At 46.4% G+C, this 20,984-nt stretch overlaps 1 protein-coding gene across 1 annotated transcript in view; it reads right to left on the reverse strand.

The window, feature by feature from the left end:
* The window catches only part of ALPK2 (alpha kinase 2), a 72,662-nt gene that overhangs the window by 24,006 nt on the left and 27,672 nt on the right, over positions 1–20,984 (reverse strand). The window contains exons 4-6 of the mRNA XM_069963186.1: positions 20,687–20,834; positions 8,345–8,472; positions 8,054–8,089 (exon numbers count right to left, since the gene is read on the reverse strand). Of these exons, the coding sequence (XP_069819287.1) occupies positions 8,054–8,089; positions 8,345–8,472; positions 20,687–20,834 (312 nt within the window). The remainder of the gene's footprint in view (positions 1–8,053; positions 8,090–8,344; positions 8,473–20,686; positions 20,835–20,984) is intronic.

The following is a 20,984-nucleotide window of genomic DNA, read 5'->3' on the forward strand; positions in this document are numbered from 1 at the left end:
GAAATCTATATAACTTTCTGACACCAGCTGATCTGAATATGATATGAATAATATATATATATATATATATATATATATATATATATATATATATATATATATATAATATATTTTATATATATATATATATATATATAAAATAAATATATTATATATATTTTTATATATATATATATATATATATATATATATATATATATATATACATACATATATATATATATATATATTTTTTTTTTTTTCACCTGAGTACCCCTAGTATGTGCACTCTACATTCCGAGCGGAGAACTTGAAGCGGATCTCGCTATGATGATTAAAAACATTGTTTTTCCGATTTGTTGTTGTTTGTTGTTTCCAAACAGCATTTAGGGTGTGTTCACACGTACAGGATCTGCAGCAGATTCGATGGCGCAGATTTGAAGGTGCAGATTCAATGCAAAGTAACTCTGGGCCATCAAATCTGCTGCAGATCTGCTGCAGATCCTGTACGTGTGAACGCACCCCAAATTTGGAAAGGGCTATTTTTTTTTTCTTTATAATGTACAGTATATAATACTATTATATATTGTGTGAGATTACATCAGCAAAAAACATCAGCGGAGCTCGGCTGCAATACCAAACACAACCTCACGGACGCAGGTGGTGCTGTTTCTTGGGGGGAAAAAAAATAAAAAAAAGAAGAGCATCTGGACAACTCTTTCAACTCTCAAGGAAAGTCTCCAGATGGAATCACACCTCCGTCACCCATTATATATAACAGTCAGCTCACCACTGTCAGCTCATCGACGCTGTTTCCGTTAAACCCGCGGAGAATGACTAGTTTTCGGAAAATGAAATTAAGCGGATACTTGAGGCGGCCCAGGAGTACATTCTGTCCACTCCTGAAGACGTGCTGCTGAGGGATGTCTATATTTAGTCTTTTTTTCAGTGCGGAGAGTGAATGATGAAAGCTAATAATGTATCTGGACGGCTCTATCACACTTATGTCTTATGGAGAAATTATATTCTTGGAGAGGCCATCAGATTTGTTTGGCAGAGAAAGTCATCTGTCACCTTGTAAAATGTCCTCTCCTTCTTCTTCTCTCCAAACATCTACTCTTATTATTATTATTGGACTCTGCATTTTCCGGCAGCTGACCGATACCCTGCGTAATAGTCCAGAGAAAAGGGCATGCTCCGGATTACAGCTGGATTATCAGATCTTCTGGATTGTTGGATGTTTCAGAAGTCATCACAAATCCCAGCCATCGTGACTCCATCCAGTGCCATCAAGTCCCCTCCATTTCTCACCACTAGTCTGGATAAAAACATGGCCTAGTAATCCTAGAATTGTCCTATTTTTACTGAAATAAAGGGGGGCCCGATCACGATAGACCCCATTGATCGCGCTGGCCTAGTGAGCATGAGCTTGAATTCTGAAATCCCCAGTGATCGCCAGGATCGGTTGCAGTCAACCATACAATTTCCGTGCAGTGGCCACTACAGGGGACGAGTGGTATTACATGAATGAACCTGTACATTGTCCCCGCCATGTTGTATGAGATGAGCGCAACTGGAGCATAAGTCCAATCGTTCAGTATTTGAATACCAGTGACTGGGGAAGTTGGATGCAGCCCTAAGGAGTTCTGCAAAACATGTATACAGCCAAAGGCCATAGACTGTATCCATGTTTTGCCTGTAAGAAAAGATATACAAATTTGCTATTGTTGTAATCAAACTGACCCATAGTATGAAGCTACAATTTCACCATATTGCCCCCGAATAAAACGGTGCCACTCTTGTCATCAGGTCATGTGTGGTATTGCTGCTCCTTTCCATTAAAGTGAATGGAGCTAAGCTGTAATACCACACACAATCTGAGGACAGGGGTGGCGCTGTTTTAGGAAGAAATTCTCTCTGTTTTCTATTCCTGGATAACCCCTACAGGCAGCTAGAATCCATCGCTTAGTGACAAAAGACTAGTAATAAGTTCTGTAAAGATTATTACACGGAGATACCAAAGCAGAATTAATTTGTAATTTTCATATCTACAAGTAGGCGATAAAATTAATGAACGTTTCATGGAGAAGAAGAAAATTGCAAATGACTGAGATCAATTGCAAATCGTGAAATATGAAAGCCTCGCTCAGCCTTGTACACGACCCCCCCCCCCCCCTGCTTCCCTCATCCCCCTGCACCATAGATGACACATAACTATCAATTATAAAATGTTTCTCTTTCCCTGTTGTCTTGATTCTAAAGCTGAATATATATTATTGTGGGGTTTTATTGTTTCTTCTGGATAGCACAGTGTATTGTACAGGCAGTGTATTGTACAGCACAAATCCCTGCTATAACTTGTGTACCTGAAGCTTCACGAATAGTGTTGAGTAGACCTGTCAAATTGTTCGGGTTGGGCAACATTGTCCGAACCCGAGCATTCAGCGTTTTATTCATCGCAGCTGTACAAGTTGGATGCAGCCCTATGGCTGCTAGGAAAACATGGATTGGATACAACCTACGGCCTATGACTGTCTCCATGTTTTCCAGGACTCCCTAGGGCTGCATCCAACTTCTGCAGCTGTGTGGAATCAAACACCGAGGATTCGTAAAAGGTTGCCTAACCTGAACAGTTTGACACTATTCATGTATCCAAATGGTGGTCACTCAGACCGGAAGATGAGTTGTTGCTAGGTAACATGTCCTAAAAGAAGGCAATATGTTATATGAGAAATAAACATATGTATAGTATGACTATGATATGCTAATACTACTGTGTATATAGTGGATGGAGTTGGATACCAAGGGGAAGATATATCAAGCCTTATATAAAGGAGCAGTGGAGCAGTTGCCCATAGCAACCGATCAGATTCCAGATTTCATTTTTAAAAAGGCCTATGAAAAATGAAAGCTGGAATCTGATTGGTTGCTATAGGCAACTGCTATCATTCCATTGCACGAAGTTTGATAAATCTCAACTCTTGGGTCACGGTGACGGCCACTTGTTGGGGGCAACACAACCCCATACAGTTACCTTAGCCTCAATCCAGTGTGATCACCGCAGTGCTACACCACAGCTTTGGTCAGCCCAAAATCACATTGTAGCCACAGTTGGCTGCTCACTGTGGGTCCAAGTTTTGAAACCCTTAGGCCCCTTCACAATTCAGGAAAATCTATCCGGATTTCTTATCTATAAATCCGTATAGATTTCCTGACCCTCTGGGTTTTACGGGGCATGGACACTCTTTAGGATTTTTCCCTATGGGGGCATCCAGAATTCTGGACAGCTCCTGGAGTTCTGGGTGCATTGCTTGGCAGCCCAGGCCAGCGCCAGTACCCAGGCAAGTAGCGCTGGTTGACGACACTGGCACTTAAAGTCTACATGCTCCAAATCAGCCATTGGCCTCTGCCCTGTCAATCACCCTTCTAGCTGGAGGCAGCAGTATGCCTCTGCCCATAAGAGGCCAGTCTCTCCCTTCCATTGTTGCAACGCGAGCTCGTGAACTCACAAAGCCTAAAGACAGAGAGAAAAGCTGGACAGGAGCACCGCTGAAGCCTGCAGGAAGTGAGTATGCCCCCCTCCATTTTTACAATCAGCAAACACTGATGGTTTCCTGATGGCTCCTGAAAGGCTTCCTGGTCAGTGTATTCTGACTGTAAAAAGGGCCACAGAAGTGTGAAGGGGCCTTACCATTCATTTAGATTTCTCTTACAGTGGCCACTACAGGTGAAATTACACTATTACACACAGGCCATTCAGGTGGTGATGTTTTAGGTGGATGGGCCATAAGAGTTATGGTGCGTTTATCTGACCAATTTTGGAAGCCAAAGCCAGGAATGGATTTGAAAAGAGGAGAAATCCCAGCAGTGGCGTAGCTACCATAGAGGCAGGGAAGGCGGTTGCTATGGGGCCCGTGGAGGGAGGGGGCCCAGGGAAGATAAGAGCCTCCTGTGTCCCTTTGCTTAACCCCTTATTTACTGCAGTGTGTAAGTGACCCAGTGTTTTCTAACATGCTGTAAAACAAAAAAAGGGTTAATACAGAAAACAATTTGCTTTTTGCCTGATTACTCTGATAACCTCTGGCCTCTGTTGTCTGAGTTCCTGCAGAGGTCAGGGGTTATCAGAGCTAATTGTCTTCTGTATTAACCCTTTTTTGTGTTGCAGCATGTAAGAGAACACTGGGTCACTTACACACTGCAGTAAATAAAGGGTTAAGCAAAAGGTAGTTTGCTCCTGCACCTATGTATATAACCATAGGATTCTGCCTCTATATATATATTAGTGTGTAGGGGAGGGGGGCCCCATACAGTTTTTTTGCTATGGGGCCCCATGAATCCTTGCTACGCCCCTGAATCCCAGTCTTATAGTCTGTTTATAGTGTGACCCTGGCTTTGGCTTCAAAAATCTGTCAGATAAATCTCTCTGTGTAAACGCACCATTAGAGTCATTCATTGTATTGGACCCATTCTATTCTATGAGCCAATGTTAATGACTGTATATGCCATGGTCAGTGCATTTGCCTGGAAAAATACAGGACCTGCACTATACCTGCACAGGACCTATACAAACCATATTGTGGTCCAGGCTCCATAGACTTTCTTTCTCCTTCACCAGTGCATGGTCTGTGATTGCCAACTCACTGCCATGGTTGCTACAGCAGCAATTTTTTAAGCTTACGAAGCTATAAAGTTTAAATCCAGGCTTCATAGAAATACATTGCAATCCATTGTATTCTCTATGTGTGGTTCCTCCTACTAGATTAGGTCAGTGTTGGGAGGGTCACATTCCCCTACACAGGGGCGGAACTACCGCCGTAGCAGCCGTAGCGGCTGCTACGGGGCCCCTAGCAACGGGGGGCCCGTGGCCTGGGCCCCCGGAGCTTACTGCCTACAACACCCGGTGGCCAAGCGGGCCTCCCGGGTGTTTAGTGTTCTGATTGACAGAGCGAGAAGCCATAGGCTTCCCGCCCTGTCAATCACTCTTCTGACCGCAAGCAGCATTTGCTTGCGATCACAAGAGTGTTGCCTCCGCCCCCGACAGATCAGCAGCTTCCAGGCGAAGTGTCGGGCAGCGACATCACTGAGGTCAGTGTGCGTCGCGGCGGCTGGGACTTCCGGTACAGGAAGTGACGCGCACCCTGTACCGGAAGTCCCAGCCGCCGCGGCGCACACTGAGCTCAGTGGTGGCGCTGCCCGGGACTTTGCCTGGAAGCTGCTGATCTGTCGGGTGCAGATGAAGAGAGAAGAAGAGACCTGCGACCGACGGGGGATCGTGTGGTTAGATGAGTTGTGAGGTTTTTTATTTTTATCAGAGGGGAACACTGGGGGCTGTATATATATGGGGGATGCACAGCACTAGGGGCTGTATATATAAATATATATATATATATATATATATATATATATATATATATAGCCCCTAGTGCTGTGCATCCCATATATATATAATATATATATATATATATATATATATATATATATATATATATATATATATATGGGATGCACAGCACTAGGAGCTGTACATATATATATATATATATATATGCAAAAAGGGGGTCCGTGGAGCCTCAGTTACGAGTCTCAAAACACGGGAATAGCCAGATATCCCTTTCTCCAGAGAAGGAAGCCCATTGCCAAGGGGTGCCTCCTAGTGGGGAGAGCACCAAACCACCCTGATACGTAGTCCCTCAGGTCCTCACTCTGTAGCGAGCTTTGGGACCTAAATAGGGAAACACCAGGGTGGCCCCTGTGAGTCAAAGTCTAACTCTGTGGCGAGTATAACGACATAAGACAAGGGTTACCAAGGCTAGGCATCCATCCACAGACTGCAGTTTCGGGGTATTTGCCCCTCGTCAGTGTGGAGCAGGATTCTGGCTACTGGGGCAATGATAAATAGACCAACAAAACACAACAATCACTGAACTCAGGGAGAACAGTGAAAAATTTCAATGGAGACTCGTAAATGAGTACTCCATTGGAATTTTTCACTGATCTCCCTGAGTTCAGTGATTGTTGTGTTTTGTTGATATATATATATAATATGGGGATGCACAGCACTAGGGGCTGTATATATATATATATATATATATATATATATATATGTACAGCTCCTAGTGCTGTGCATCTCATATATATATATATATATGTATATATATATATGTATATATATATATGGGGGATGCACAGCACTAGGGGCTGTATATATATATATATATATATATATATATATATATATATATATATATATAATATGGGGAATGCACAGCATTAGGGGCTGTATATATATATATATATATATATATATATATATATACAGCCCCTAGTGCTGTGCATCCCCCATATTTTATATATATATATATATATATATATATATATATATATATATATATATATATACAGCCCCTAGTGCTGTGCATCCCCCATATATATATATTATATATATAATATATATATATGGGGGATGCACAGCACTAGGGGCTGTTTATATATATATATATAGGGGATGCACAGCACTAGGGGCTGTATATATATATATGGGGGATGCACAATACTGGGGGCTGTATATATATATATGGGGGAGGCACAGCACTGGGGGTTGTATGGAGAGGCACAGCACTGGGGGCTGTATATATGGGGGCGGGACAGCACTGGGGGCTATATATATGGGGGAGGCACAGCACTTGGGGCTGTATATATGGGGGAGGGACAGCACTGGGGGCTGTATATATATGGGGGAGGCACAGCACTGGGGGTTGTATATATAGGGGAGGGATAGCACTGGGGGCTATATATATGGGGTAGGCACAGCACTGCGGGCTATATATATATATATATATATATATATATATATATATATGGGGGATGCACAATACTGGGGGCTGTATGTATATGGGGAGGCACAGCACTGGGGGCTATATATATGGGGGAGGCACAGCACTGGGGGCTATATATATGGGGGAGGCACAGCACTGGGGGCTATATATATGGGGGAGGCACAGCACTGGGGGCAATATATATGGGGGAGGGACAACACTGGGGGCTATTGGGGGAGGCTCAACACTGGGGGCTGCATATATGGGGGAGGCACAACACTGGGGGCTATATATATATATATGGGGAGGCACAACACTTGGGACTATATATATATATATGGGGGAGGGACAACACTTGGGGCTATATATATGGGGGAGGGAAAACACTGGGGGCTATATATATGGGGAGGGACAACACTGGGGGCCATTTGTTAGGGGAACAACACAGGGGCAATCTATAAGGAGGATGTCACAGAGGAGGCATCTATAAGGGTAACTACACTGCGGGATGTATATAATAGGGCATGCACAGAGGGGGGGGTGTATTTATTTTAGTGGACTAAACAGATGGGTCATCTATAAGGGGACTACACATAGGGGGCCATATACTACAGGGCAGGGATAGGGAACCTTGGCTCTCCAGCTGTTTAAAAACTACAGCTTTAGCTTTGACTGTCTACACATGATGGGAGTTGTAGTTTTGCAACAGCTGGAGAGCCAAGGTTCCCTACCCCTGGTATAGGGGATGCACAGAGGTTGTCATGTACTATAAACACAGAGGGGCTCTCTACTATAGTAGATGCACACAGGGCCATCTATGTGGAAGACTGAACAAGGGACTATCTATAAGGAGTCAGGGCTACCCATTGAAAGAGGGCTTAAAGGGGCCAAAACAGATGTGCAGTGTGTATAGAGATGAGGATGGTGCCAGAGTGAGGAGCCTAATATGTTTGTCTGGCAGATTCTGTGGATTCGTGGCTCAGAGAAGTTCTCATAATGGCCCAGGACAGATGGAGAAGAAGATGAAAAGGGAAGAACTCCGATCAGAGAAGACGTCCCCTGTGAGTCACTAAATATATTTTCACTGTAATTTATATGTAGTACAGACCCTGTGTAGAGCTGGGTGTGTTGACGGTGTGGTGGTCGGTTGAGGGGGGGGGGGGCCCAATTAAAAGTTTGCTATGGGGCCCAGCCATTTCTAGTTACGCCCTTGCCCCTACATGTGTCTATATGGAACTCTAGGCAAATTATTATTTTACCTTCTGATTCCTGGTTGTGTGCCAGCTGGTCCAACACTGTAAAGACAAAATAAGGAGTAGTCAGCGACAAAAAAATTGTCTATAGGGTATAATAGAGTATATATACAATGAATTACACCAATGTTACCAGGCCCCAACCTATGGTTGTCCAACAAAGCATGCAGAGCATGATGGGAGTTGTGGTTTTGCAGACAACAATAAAACTTGCATGGGCAAGAGTCAGGGTGAATCATAGGGTGCCCTCCCTGCCATGTTTTCAGACTAAATGATTCTGTTTCCCCGGACAATTACCTTCTGCCGTCAAGTGGAATTCGGTGGCCACCTTCCCGTGCATGTTCTTCAGGGTGCAGTTATATAGTCCCTGGTCTTTCTTACTGGTCTGCACTATAGCAAGAGATACCGGAGAATCATCTTTAGAACTGGAATGAGAGAAAGGACTCTGTAATCCTCACATGGAGAAGACACATTGACCGCTCTCCCCTTGCCTGATCTATGACACCCTAAGGCTGTGTTCACATACCCTCAAAATGACGCCCACTTTTATTGGACAGCCGCCATTTAATGGTAAATAATGGACGTTATTCGCATAATCATGTTATTCGTAATTAATGGCGTCCGGAAAAAAAATATTGTCATTTTGACATTGTATGAACATTGAATTGAATGAATGAATAATAGCGTCATACAGTGAAGATAATCAATAATACCACCATAATATTGTTATACACTATAGTACCTACATGGGAGTGTCATACAAAGAACATAAAATAATAACATGTATAAATAATACCACCATAATACATGCTGTAATAAAGTCATACCTATATAGTGTGCTACAGTAAGTGCAGCATCATAGAGCACACCTAATCATACCTCCATTATATTGCCATATAATACACACATAATAGTGTTATACAGAGAATAATAGTGCCATATAATGATCATATACCACCACAATACTGTCATATAGCACCAATGGAATAGAGTTATACATTGAGCACCTAGGTAAGTGCCATACAGCGAATTTATAATAGTGTCATATATGCGAAATTCCAATGTTATACTGCCATGTAGTGTCATACGATGAACATATAATAGTGCCATTGTCAAATAACAATTATACTGTTATGTAGTAACTACACCATAGCGGTAGAGGTAAAACCTCCATTAAAGTGTCAAACAAAGAACATATAGTGCTGCCAAATACAGTTACATCAGTATTACACTGTCATATACTGTAGTACTTCCATAAAAGTGCTATACAGTGAACATTTGATAGTACCGTATGTTTTAAAATACAGTAATACCACCGTTATTCTGCCATATACTGTACTACCATCATAAGCGTAAACACCTACATAAAAGTGCCATACAGTGGGCTTATAATGGTGCCATATATGCTAAAATACAGTAATATCACCATTATACTGCTATATACCGTAGTACCTTAATATTAGTGTGATACAGTGAACTTATTGTCATAAGCACAGAAATATCACTTTATAACAAAATAATATGACCGCTATACTGCCATGTAGCACCTATATAACAGAGTTCTACAGTGCATATATGATAGTACCATACAATGCTCAAATAATACAGCCATAAAACTGTATACAGGGTCTAAGACAGAGAAAGTTTTTTATTTGTTGTTTTTTTTTTAGCAATTTTTTCCAGTATTGGTGTGAGCGCCGGCATCAGGGAACAATGTTGTGGGCTGTCAGGCGGTCAGCTCCGTGTTTTCGCTTTGTGTATCACCGTTCGCCTCAAGTGACTTCTTGCAGCACATAAACCCCATGGGATGATGTGAGGAGATGGAAGTCCTATGGGCATCGGATGTCCCTGAGAACCGGCAGATGGCTAACCCATCTTCTCTCTCCACTATTGGGTTTCATTAGCATCCTACTTATCTGTCAATCACATGTGGTTAAATAAGCTCTAATAAAATAAGCCCCTCCCACTCCAGGGCTGCTGACCAACATGTGTGTCGGCTATTATAATGAGAGATGACATGGCCGCCAAGTCAAGGATATTACTTTTTTTATTTATTACTCCTATTTTTACTTTTTAACATCTAAACATTCTTCCAATGGTTTCAGAAAGTTCTATAGATTTGTAATTTCTTTTGATTTAAAAATCTCAAGTCTTCTAATACTTAAAAGCTGCTGTATGTCCTGCAGGAAGTGGTGTATTCTTTTCAGTCTGACACAGTGCTCTCTGCTACCACCTCTGTCCATGTCAGGAACTGCCCAGAGCAGGAGAGGTTTTCTATGGGGATTTGCTACTGCTCTGGACAGGATCTGCAGCAGATCCGCAGCAGATTTGATGGCGCAGATTTGAATCCGCAGCAGATTTGATGGCCCAGAATTGATTTGCTTTGAATCTGCAGCTTCAAATCTGCGCCATCAAATCTGCTACAGACGGCGCAGATTTGAAGTTGCAGATTCAATGCAAAGTTAGGGTGGTATTACACGGAACGATTATCGTTCGAAAAATCGTTAAATCGTTTGGATTTGAACGATAATCATTTCGTGTAATAGCAGGCAACGATTAAACGAACAACGAGAAATTGTTGATCGTTTAATAGGATCTGGACCTATTTTTATCGTTTGATCGTTCGCTCATCGTTCGCACATCGTTCGGTGGAATAAGAATTCACAGCTGAAACGTACGCAATAGCGACGACTAAACGACCGCAAGAACGATCATAAATAACGATCATTGTTTCGTGTACTTGGGCGAACGATTTCGGGTCGTTTGCCTTAGCGGTCGTTTAGATCGTTAATCGTTAGTCGTCGGAAAATTGCTTGGTGTAATAGTATCCTAACTCTGGGCCATCAAATCTGCTGTGGATCTGCTGCAGATCTGTTGCAGATTCAAATCTGCGCCATCAAATCTGCTGCAGATCCTCTACGTGTGAACGCACCCTTAAGTATTTTAGAGGGCATTTTTGGATCAGCCACCCGTAGTTTTACTGTAGATATCCAAAAGGCGACGTTTCAGACCTATTTTGGACCTTCATCAGGCCATATCTGTGCAGAAGGAGTGTACTGGTGTGAGAGCTTGATGGAGCCATAGTGTTGTAGGGCTGCCCTGCTGCCTATGGGGATGGATGCCCTGAATGTGTGGAGGCCTTATTGTGGCCCAAGGTGGTGCAATAAAGCACTAGGGTAGGCGTCTTTATCCTGTCATTTCATATACTAGGTTAATTCTTTATTTCTTCTTAGAAATAGCTGCATGGATGGTTACAGATCAACTTTTTGTTGCATGGATCAGATCTGCTGTTAAAAATTTTCTAAGGATATAAAGTTGGCGTGTCTGTGCATGGTTAGGCGGTCTTATATAAAGTAAGTGTGGGTGTAGGGTAGGATTGGCTATACGTGACCTTGGGCAGCGTAGTATAAACCACCAGTGGGACAACAATCCCCCTCTACATGTTTACATTGACAGGCTATTATTGGAAGCAATAGAGGTAGGAGCTCAGGTGCAGCTGGCAGCATGTTGGATTCTCAGGGCTGTACCTATTTTCTTTCCTCATGTATACATCTGCCATGTGACCGATGGCACTGAATAAACAGGTGGCCACAGTCTGTATACCATGACTGCAAGGAATCCAAACTGTCTGAGATAGAGGAAGTTACAAAAGTCAGAAACAGCTCCCCTCCAGTGGTGGGGTTCGGTACTGCAGCTCAGTTCACTTGAAATTACCAATGGTAACTATGAACTCAATGGGAAACCAGCTGGTCTTTCAAATTCAGTGAACTTTTATGGTGGTAATTCTTTCCACTATGACACAGTGCTCTCTGCTGCCACCTCTGTCCATGTCAGGAACTGTCCAGAGCAGGAGAGGTTTTCTATAGGGATTTTCTACTGCTCTGGACAGTTCCTGACATTAACAGAGGTGGCAGCAGAGAGCAGTGTGTCAGACTGCAAAGAATACACCACTTCCTGCAGAACATACAGCAGCTGATAAGTACTGGAAGACTGGAGATTTTTAAATAGATGTAAATTACAAATCTATATAACTTTCTGACACCTGTTTATTTAAAAGAAAAAGAATCACCAGAGTACCACTTTAATATGTATCACACAGTTCTTGTATATAATAGTGTAAGATGATAGACCAGGTAAGTAGTGGAATATAGAGGTAGTAGTTCATCTTTGCTGAAGATTAGGAACTCTGTCCTATCGATCTGCATTGTTGCATGGATATCATTAGTCCACTAAATTGGATCCTAGCACTGAATGTATGCAATAGGCATATTACTGTACAGTGTAAATCTGACATTGGGTGTATACGTATGGGATTGTCAGGTGCAGCAGGGAGGTGTTTGCCATTTGGTACATACAGAAGACCTAGGCCCCCAGTGACACACTGTAAATAATGAGAGGTTTCCCTATGTATAGCTGATGACAGGGGGTCTCAGTAATGCTACCCCCCTACTCCGACGCTGAGGCTCATGTTCAGACGCACCTGTCAATACTTGTACACTGTCCATACAGGGGACTGTGGGGAATATCGTCTCCACCGAGAGAGTGGAGAGAATAGAGGTTTAGCCTTCTGCTTCTGGTCTAGTAACATGCCACATTAGATCGCTGGGTGATAACCTACTGGTATAAAGCATTCAGCCATAATATTAAAGGGGTACTCCAGCGTGGGGGCTATTTTGGGATCTAGCCGGGTAGGAGGTGGCTGAGAAAAAAAAAGGGGTCCACTCACCTCCCCGGTCCGGTCCCCGGCCCCTTCCTGGTGTCTGACACGGGCTTGAGACGTGACGTCTCAAGTCCGCTCAGCCAGTTAGTGACAGAGGCGGGATCCGTTTCAAGTCAGCTCAGATCCCGCCTCTGTCACTGACTGGCTGAGTGGACTTGAGACGTCACGTCTCAAGCCCGCGTCACACACCAGGAAGCGGCCGGGAACCGGGGACCGGAGCGCCGCAATACGGGACCCACCGCTGGAACCGGGTAGGTGAGTGGACTCTTTTCTCTCAGCCACCTCCTCCCCGGCCAGATCCCAAAATAGCCCCCACGCTGGAGTACCCCTTTAAACACCTGTACATTGTAGTTCATAACAGCTCTAAACCAGGTGGTGGACCCCATATCCCTGTGATGTCCCCTGTGGTATCAGCATCCTGTAAGGTGTGAGGTGTGGACCCCATATCCCTGTGATGTCTCCTGTGGTATCAGCATCCTGTAAGGTGTGAGGTGCGGACCCTATATCCCTGTGATGTCTCCTGTGGTATCAGCATCCTGTAAGGTGTGAGGTGTGGACCCCATATCCCTGTGATGTCTCCTGTGGTATCAGTAGCAGATCCTGTAAGGTGTGAGGTGCGGACCCCATATCCCTGTGGTATCAGCAGCAGATCCTGTAAGGTGTGAGGTGCTGACCCCATATCCCTGTGATGTCCCCTGTGGTATCAGCAGTAGATCCTGTAATGTGTGAGGTGCGGACCCCATATCCCTGTAATGTCTCCTGTGGTATCAGCATCCTGTAAGGTGTGAGGCGCGGACCCCATATCCCTGTAATATAAAGGGCCCCCCTTTATAAAAGGGGGACACACGGGATTGCGCCCCCACCCCCCCTTTTTTAGTACAAGTTTGGTTTTACATGTATGTGGTAGTTGTTCTCTCCCCCCCCCTTCTTTCTATTCCTACAGGTACCACAAGCCTCAGAGATTCTGCTTAGCAACAGTTAGCGTTGTGATTGGTGATTACAGCTGAGTGGGAATACAGTGAGCTAAAAATAGAAAGGTGCCCTCTGTTTGGATTGGTCAGCTGGCTGAGAGCGGGAGATTTGGAATGGTATTTATAGGGGAGCCGGCTCTCAGCTGTGTCAGTCACAGTAGCTGTACAGAAGAAGCTGCTCCCACTCGCCCTCCCTTATGTTCAAGGACTTTGTCGTGGCACTTTGATAGAGGGGGTATTGTCGCCCTGCTCTCAGGGCGGGCATGTCCTTCTGTTAAGCTATGGCTCGGTTATTTATTTATTGATTTATTTATTGATTAAATTATTTGATTATTTATGATATTGGTGCTTAACAGTGTATTTGCTTACCCTTATTAAAGTGCCACGGCCTTTATATTTCAAATGCTTGTTAGTCTTATTTCAGGGGGGTATTGGGGGCTGCATTTCCGTGTCTCCTGTGGTATCAGCATCCTGTAAGGTGTGAGGTGCGGACCCCATATCCCTGTGATGTCTCCTGTGGTATCAGCATCCTGTGCTGTGTGAGGTGCGGACCCCATATCCCTGTGATGTCTCCTGTGGTATCCGCATCCTGTAAGGTGTGAGGTGCGGACCCCATATCCCCATACCTCCCAACCGTCCCGGATCCAGCGGGACAGTCCCGGTTTTTAGGTCATGTCCCGCTGTCCCGGAACGGCACCCATGTGTCCCGCTGTCCCCCACCCCTGCCCCGGCGTTCGTACCGGCAGCTGCAGCCCTTACACTGTGAGCGCTCCTAATGAGCGCTCACAGCGACACCTACTGGCCGGGCGTATGTCCCTCCTGACGCTGAGGAGGTGATGCACAGGCTTCTGGTGCAGGCTTCCTCTTCCAGCCCCGCGGCGCCCGCACTCCTTTCCTGATTGGCTCAGATGATGTGAGAAGAGTGCAGGCGCCGTGGAGCTGGAAGAGGAAGCCCATAGCTGCCAACAGGTATGACCCGGTAAGCCCCGCCCCCATCGCGATAAGCCCCGCCCCGTGCACCCACCCCACGGCTAACTAACCAGCAGAATACACCGGGCCAGAGGAGGAGAGACGCCATGGACAACAGGAAATATGGTAAGTATAATGGGTCAGTCTCTTACCATATTTCCAGTTGTCCATGGCGTCTCTCCTCCTCTGGCCCTGTGTACTCTGCTGGTTAGTTAGCCCTGCGGTGGGTGCCGGGGGCGGGGCTTACTGCGCCGGGGGCGGGGCTTACTGGGTCATACTGTTGGCAGCTATGGAAGCCTGCACCAGAAGCTCCACGAGATTGAGTAGTAAGGGGCATACTAAGGGGGTACTTAAGGGCATACTAAGGGGGTACTAAGGGACATACTAAGGGGGTACTAAGAAGGTACTAAGGGGGTACTAAGGAGCATACTAAGGGGGTACTAAAGGGCATACTAAGGGGGTACTTAAGGGCATACTAAGGGGGTACTAAGAAGGTACTAAGGGGCATACTAAGGGGGTACTAAGAGGGGTACTAAGGAGCATACTAAGGGGGTACTAAAGGGCATACTAAGGGGGTACTAAAGGGCATACTAAGGGGGGTACTAAGAAGGTACTAAGGGGGTACTAAGAGGATACTAAGGGGCATACTAAGAGGGTAATGAGGGGCATACTAAGAGGGTACTGAGGGGCATACTAAGAGGGTACTGAGGGGCATACTAAGAGGGTACTGAGGGGCATACTAAGAGGGTACTGAGGGGCATACTAAGAGGGTACTGAGGGGTATACTAAAGGGATACTAAGAGGCATACAACATAGGGGCCTTCTAAGGGACATACTGTGTCCCTTAGTCCCCTGTGAGTCACCGAATACCTGCAATACAATCACCTATAAGGTCAGCAGGTGTACAGCCTCATCTACCGCTATATGGTCAGTGCTGAGGGAGAGGACTGCTCTGTGTATAGTGGATGTTATGTAGTAATGGTATAAGGGGGGGGGGGATAAGTCAGTATGTGGTGAAGATCTGGTGATATTATTTGTTTCTTATTTAATGGTAACAGGTGATGCGGTTATGAGGGGCGTGGCTACAGGGGGCGTGGCTATGGGGCGTGGCACATTGCCGTGACTGTCCCTCTTTCCTCTGCGCAAAAGTTGGGAGGTATGATATCCCTGTGATGTCCCCTGTGGTATCAGCATCCTGTAAGGTGTGAGGTGCGGACCCCATATCCCTGTGATGTCTCCTGTGGTATCAGCATCCTGTGCTGTGTGAGGTGCGGACCCCATATCCCTGTGATGTCTCCTGTGGTATCCGCATCCTGTAAGGTGTGAGGTGCGGACCCCATATCCCTGGGATGTCTCCTGTGGTATCAGCATCCTGTAAGGTGTGAGGTGCGGACCCCATATCCCTGTGATGTCTCCTGTGGTATCAGCATCCTGTGCTGTGTGAGGTGCGGACCCCATATCCCTGTGATGTCTCCTGTGGTATCAGCATCCTGTAAGGTGTGAGGACCCCATATCCTGTGATGTCTCCTGTGGTATCAGCATCCTGTAAGGTGTGAGGTGCGGACCCCATATCCCTGTGATGTCTCCTGTGGTATCAGCATCCTGTAAGGTGTGAAGACCTCATATCCCTGTGATGTCTCCTGTGGTATCAGCGTCCTGTAAGGTGTGAGGTGCGGACCCCATATCCCTGTGATGTCTCCTGTGGTATCAGCATCCTGTGCTGTGTGAGGTGCGGACCCCATATCCCTGTGATGTCTCCTGTGGTATCAGCATCCTGTAAGGTGTGAGGACCCCATATCCTGTGATGTCTCCTGTGGTATCAGCATCCTGTAAGGTGTGAGGTGCGGACCCCATATCCCTGTGATGTCTCCTGTGGTATCAGCATCCTGTAAGGTGTGAGTGCGGACCCCATATCCCTGTAATGTCTCCTGTGGTATCAGCAGCATCCTGTAAGGTGTGAGGTGCGGACCCCATATCCCTGTGATGTCTCCTGTGGTATCAGCATCCTGTAAGGTGTGAGGTGCGGACCCCATATCCCTGTGATGTCCCCTGTGGTATCAGCATCCTGTAAGGTGTGAGGTGCGGACCCCATATCCCTGTGATGTCCCCTGTGGTATCAGCATCCTGTGCTGTGTGAGGTGCGGACCCCATATCCCTGTGATGTCTCCTGTGGTATCAGCATCCTGTGCTGTGTGAGGTGCTGCCTTCATGGATGGGACTTGTTTCTACAGCACATCCCACAGATGATCAGTCGGATTGAGACTGACCATCTTCATCTCTTTGTTGTGTTCCTCATTTCTGAACAATGTCTGCAGTGCGGCCCCAGGGCAGTGGCGTAGCTACCAGCATACCTCCCAACCGTCCTGGATCCAGTGGGACAGTCCCGGTTTTAGGGTGATGTCCCGCTGTCCCGGAACGGCCCCCATGTGACCCGCTGTCCCCCACCCCGGCGTTCGCACCGGCAGCTGCCGGTTGCAGACTGCGGCCCTTACACTGTGAGCGCTCACAGCGACACCTACTGGCTGGGCGTATGCTGAGGAGGCCGACAAGGTGATGCACAGGCTTCTGGTGCAGGCTTCATCTTCCAGCCCCGCGGCGCCCGCACTCCTCTCCTGCCTGGCACAGATGATGTGAGAAGAGTGCGGGCACCGTGGAATTGGAAGAAGAAGCCCATAGTTGCCAACAGGCATGACCCGGTAAACCCCGCCCCCACCGCAGTAAGTCCCACCCCCGGCGTCCACCACGGGGCTAACTAACCAGCAGAGTACACAGGGCCAGAGGTGAAGAGACGCCATGGACAACAGGAAATATGGTAAGTATAATGGGTCAGTCTCTTACCATATTTCCTGTTGTCCACGGTGTCTCTCCCCTTCTGGCCCTGTGTACTCTCCTGGTTAGTTAGCCCGGGGGCGGGGTTTACCTTGATGGGGGCGGGGCTTACCGGATCATGCTGTTGGCAACTATGGAAGCCTGCACTAGAAGCTCCACGAGATTGAGTACTAAGGGGCATACTAAGGGGGTACTAAGGGGCAAACTAAGAAGGTACTAAGGGGCATACTAAGAAGGTACTAAGGGGCATACTAAGAAGGTACTAAGGGGCATACTAAGAAGGTACTAAGGGGCATACTATGGGGGTACTAAGGGGCATACTAAGAAGGTACTAAGGGGCATACTATGGGGGTACTAAGGGGCATACTAAGAAGGTACTAAGGGGCATACTAAGGGGGGTACTAAGAAGGTACTAAGGGGCATACTAAGGGGGGTACTAAGAAGGTACTAAGGGGCATACTAAGGGGGGTACTAAGAAGGTACTAAGGGGCATACTAAGGGGGGTACTAAGAAGTTACTAAGGTGCATACTAAGGGGGCAATAAGAAGGTACTAAGGGGCATACTAAGTGGGGACTAAAGGGCATACTAAGGGGGTACTAAGAGGAATACTAAGGGGGTATTAAAGGGCATACTAAGGGGGCAATAAGAAGGTACTAAGAAGGTAAAAAGGGGGGTACTAAAGGGCATACTGAGGGGGTACTAAGAGGGTACTAAGGGGGGGCTAAAGGGCATACAAAGAGGGTACTAAGGGGCATACTAAGGGGGTACTAAGGGGCATACTAAGAAGGTACTAAGGGGCATACTAAGGGGGTACTAAGGGGCATACTAAGGGGGTACTAAAGGGCATACTAAGAGGCATACAAAATAGGGGCATGCTATATACCATGTGGGGGCTAAAAAGGAGGGGTTATATTATGTGGGGGCTATACTATGTGCTTTTGGGGGCTCCTGCACAGGAATGGGTCCTATACTATATAGGGGCTGCTACGGGGGAAGGGCTATACTCTATGGGGACTGCTGCACAGAGGGAGGGTAAAGATGGCAAGAAACACAAAACTGAAGCAGAGAAGACGTCCCTGTGAGTCACCGAATACCGGCAATACAATCACCTGTAAGGTCTGCAGAGCCTGAGTACAGTCTAATCTATATGGTGACTGCTGAGGGAGTGTACTGCTCTTTGTATAGTGGATGTTATGTAGTAATGGTATACGGGGGGGGGATACGTCACTATGTGGCGAAGATCTAGTAATATCCAAGAAGATGTAGGAGACTGCACTTCCAAAAAGAATATCCACTTTATTCACACCAATGCAACGTTTCGGCTCTATGTGTGTAGCCTTTCTCAAGCAGTGAGAAAGGCTACACACATAGAGCCGAAACGTTGCATTGGTGTGAATAAAGTGGATATTCTTTTTGGAAGTGCAGTCTCCTACATCTTCTTGGATATTATATACGAACCTGGGTACGGTTTGGTGAGACTTGCACCCTCATTCTTTTTTTCTTGTGCTGCTGAAACTTTGTTTTTTGCATTTATTTGAAGATCTAGTAGTAATATTTGTTTCTTATTTAATGGCAACAAGTGATGCGGTTATGAGGGGCGTGGCACATTGCCGTGACTCTCCCTCTTTCCTCTGAGCAAAAGTTGGGAGGTATGCTACCAGGGTCACAGCGGTCGCCGCTGCGACCCGGCCCGCCATGAGGGGGGGCCCGCGAGGCCCCCCCTCTCCACTGCACTCTCTTGTGACCGCAAGCATTGTTTTGCTTGTGGTCACAAGAGTCCGGCTCTTACTTTCTCCGCTCCCCGGCTGATTCGCGGCTACCTGGGGTGTACCCTCCTATCCCTGGCAGCGCGCGCATCAGAGATCTCCATGTGCGCCTGTGGTTCTGACTTACGGTGCACAGGGAGCTCTTTGATGCGCGCGCTGCCGGGGATAGGACATGACACCCCCGGCAGCCGCGCATCAGCCGGGAACAGACCAGGAGAAGAGAGGCTCGACAGGGGAACCAATGGCAGGTGAGTTGTGTTGTGGTTTTTTTTTTTGAGAGGGGGGGCCATCTATGAGAAGGGGGAGAGGAGGGCCATCTATAAGGAAGGGGGGAAGGGGGGGGGGCCATTTATAAGGGAGGGGGGGAAGAGGGGGGCCATTTATAAGGGAGGGGGGAAGAGGGGGGCCATCTATAAGGGAGGGGAGAAGGGAGCGCAATCTATAAGGGAGGGGGACATCTATAAGGGAGGGGGGAGAGGGGGCCATCTATAAGGGAGGGGGGAGGGAGGGGGGAGAGAGGGGGGGGGCCATCTATAAGAGAGGGGGGAGAGGGGGGCCATCTATAAGGAAGGGGGGAAGGGAGGGCCATCTATAAGGGAGGGGGCCATCTCTAAGGGAGGGGGGAAGAGGGGGGCCATCTATAAGGGAGGGGGGAGGGGGGACAGGGGGGCCATCTATAAGGGAGTGGGGAAGAGGGGGGTCCATCTATAAGAAGGGGGGGAGGGGTCCATCTATAAGAAGGGGGAGAGGGGGCCATCTATAAGGGAGGGGGGAAGAGGGGGGCCATCTATAAAAAGGGGGAGAGGGGGGCATCTATAAGAAGGGGGGCCATCTATAAGGAAGGGGGGAGAGGGGGCCATCCTCGACCTCCATCCTCCACCTCGTCCACCTCTATATGTCTGTGTGAGGTGATAGTGATCTTTGTACAGTGGATTATTTATTAGCATCAGTGGTGTTAGTCAGTATGTGGTGGTGTTATTTGTTACTTGCTATCTGGTACTGTGTTTTATTGGTCTCAGTATACTGGATTTGGTCAGTAACAATATGGTGGTGATGGTAGTGGTTGTGGTGTGGCGGTAGTATTTTCTTCCTATATACTGGTAATATTGGTCTCAGTGTACAGGATTTCGTCAATAACAGTATGGTGGTAAAATATATGGTGATGATACTTTCTCTTCCTATATGCTGATGTTATTGGTAATACCTGTCTTGGTGTATATGTATATATATATATATATATATAATGTTAGTCCAGGGCCCAGGAGACATTGGCTGTGCCCCTGCCCCAGGGGTATTAGCCGCTGTCATGAAGAGGGGGGAATTGGTGTATACAGTAGTTAGGTAGGTGGTAAGTGTCACAGTAACATCCACATGATGACTTACCTCCTGTGCAGTCTGGCTAGTAACTTGGAATCCTTAGTCCATGTAATAGTGGAATCAGCATGAATTTCTCCAAAATGACAGAATAATTTTAAGTTTCCAGAATAATCAGGAAAAAGTTCTGCCAGGATGCCATGTAACAACTGGGGAGCTGCGGGTAAAATTAATGAATAGGTTATTATCTCTCATATTCTTGAAGGGAGGTAGCAGCATCATAGTAGTTATATTCTTCTACATAGGAGCAGTATTGTAGTTATATTCTTGAATATAGGGGGCAGTATTATAGTAGTTATATTCTTGT

Source organism: Dendropsophus ebraccatus, chromosome 3, assembly GCF_027789765.1.
Source record: "Dendropsophus ebraccatus isolate aDenEbr1 chromosome 3, aDenEbr1.pat, whole genome shotgun sequence".
Lineage (NCBI taxonomy): Eukaryota > Metazoa > Chordata > Amphibia > Anura > Hylidae > Dendropsophus > Dendropsophus ebraccatus.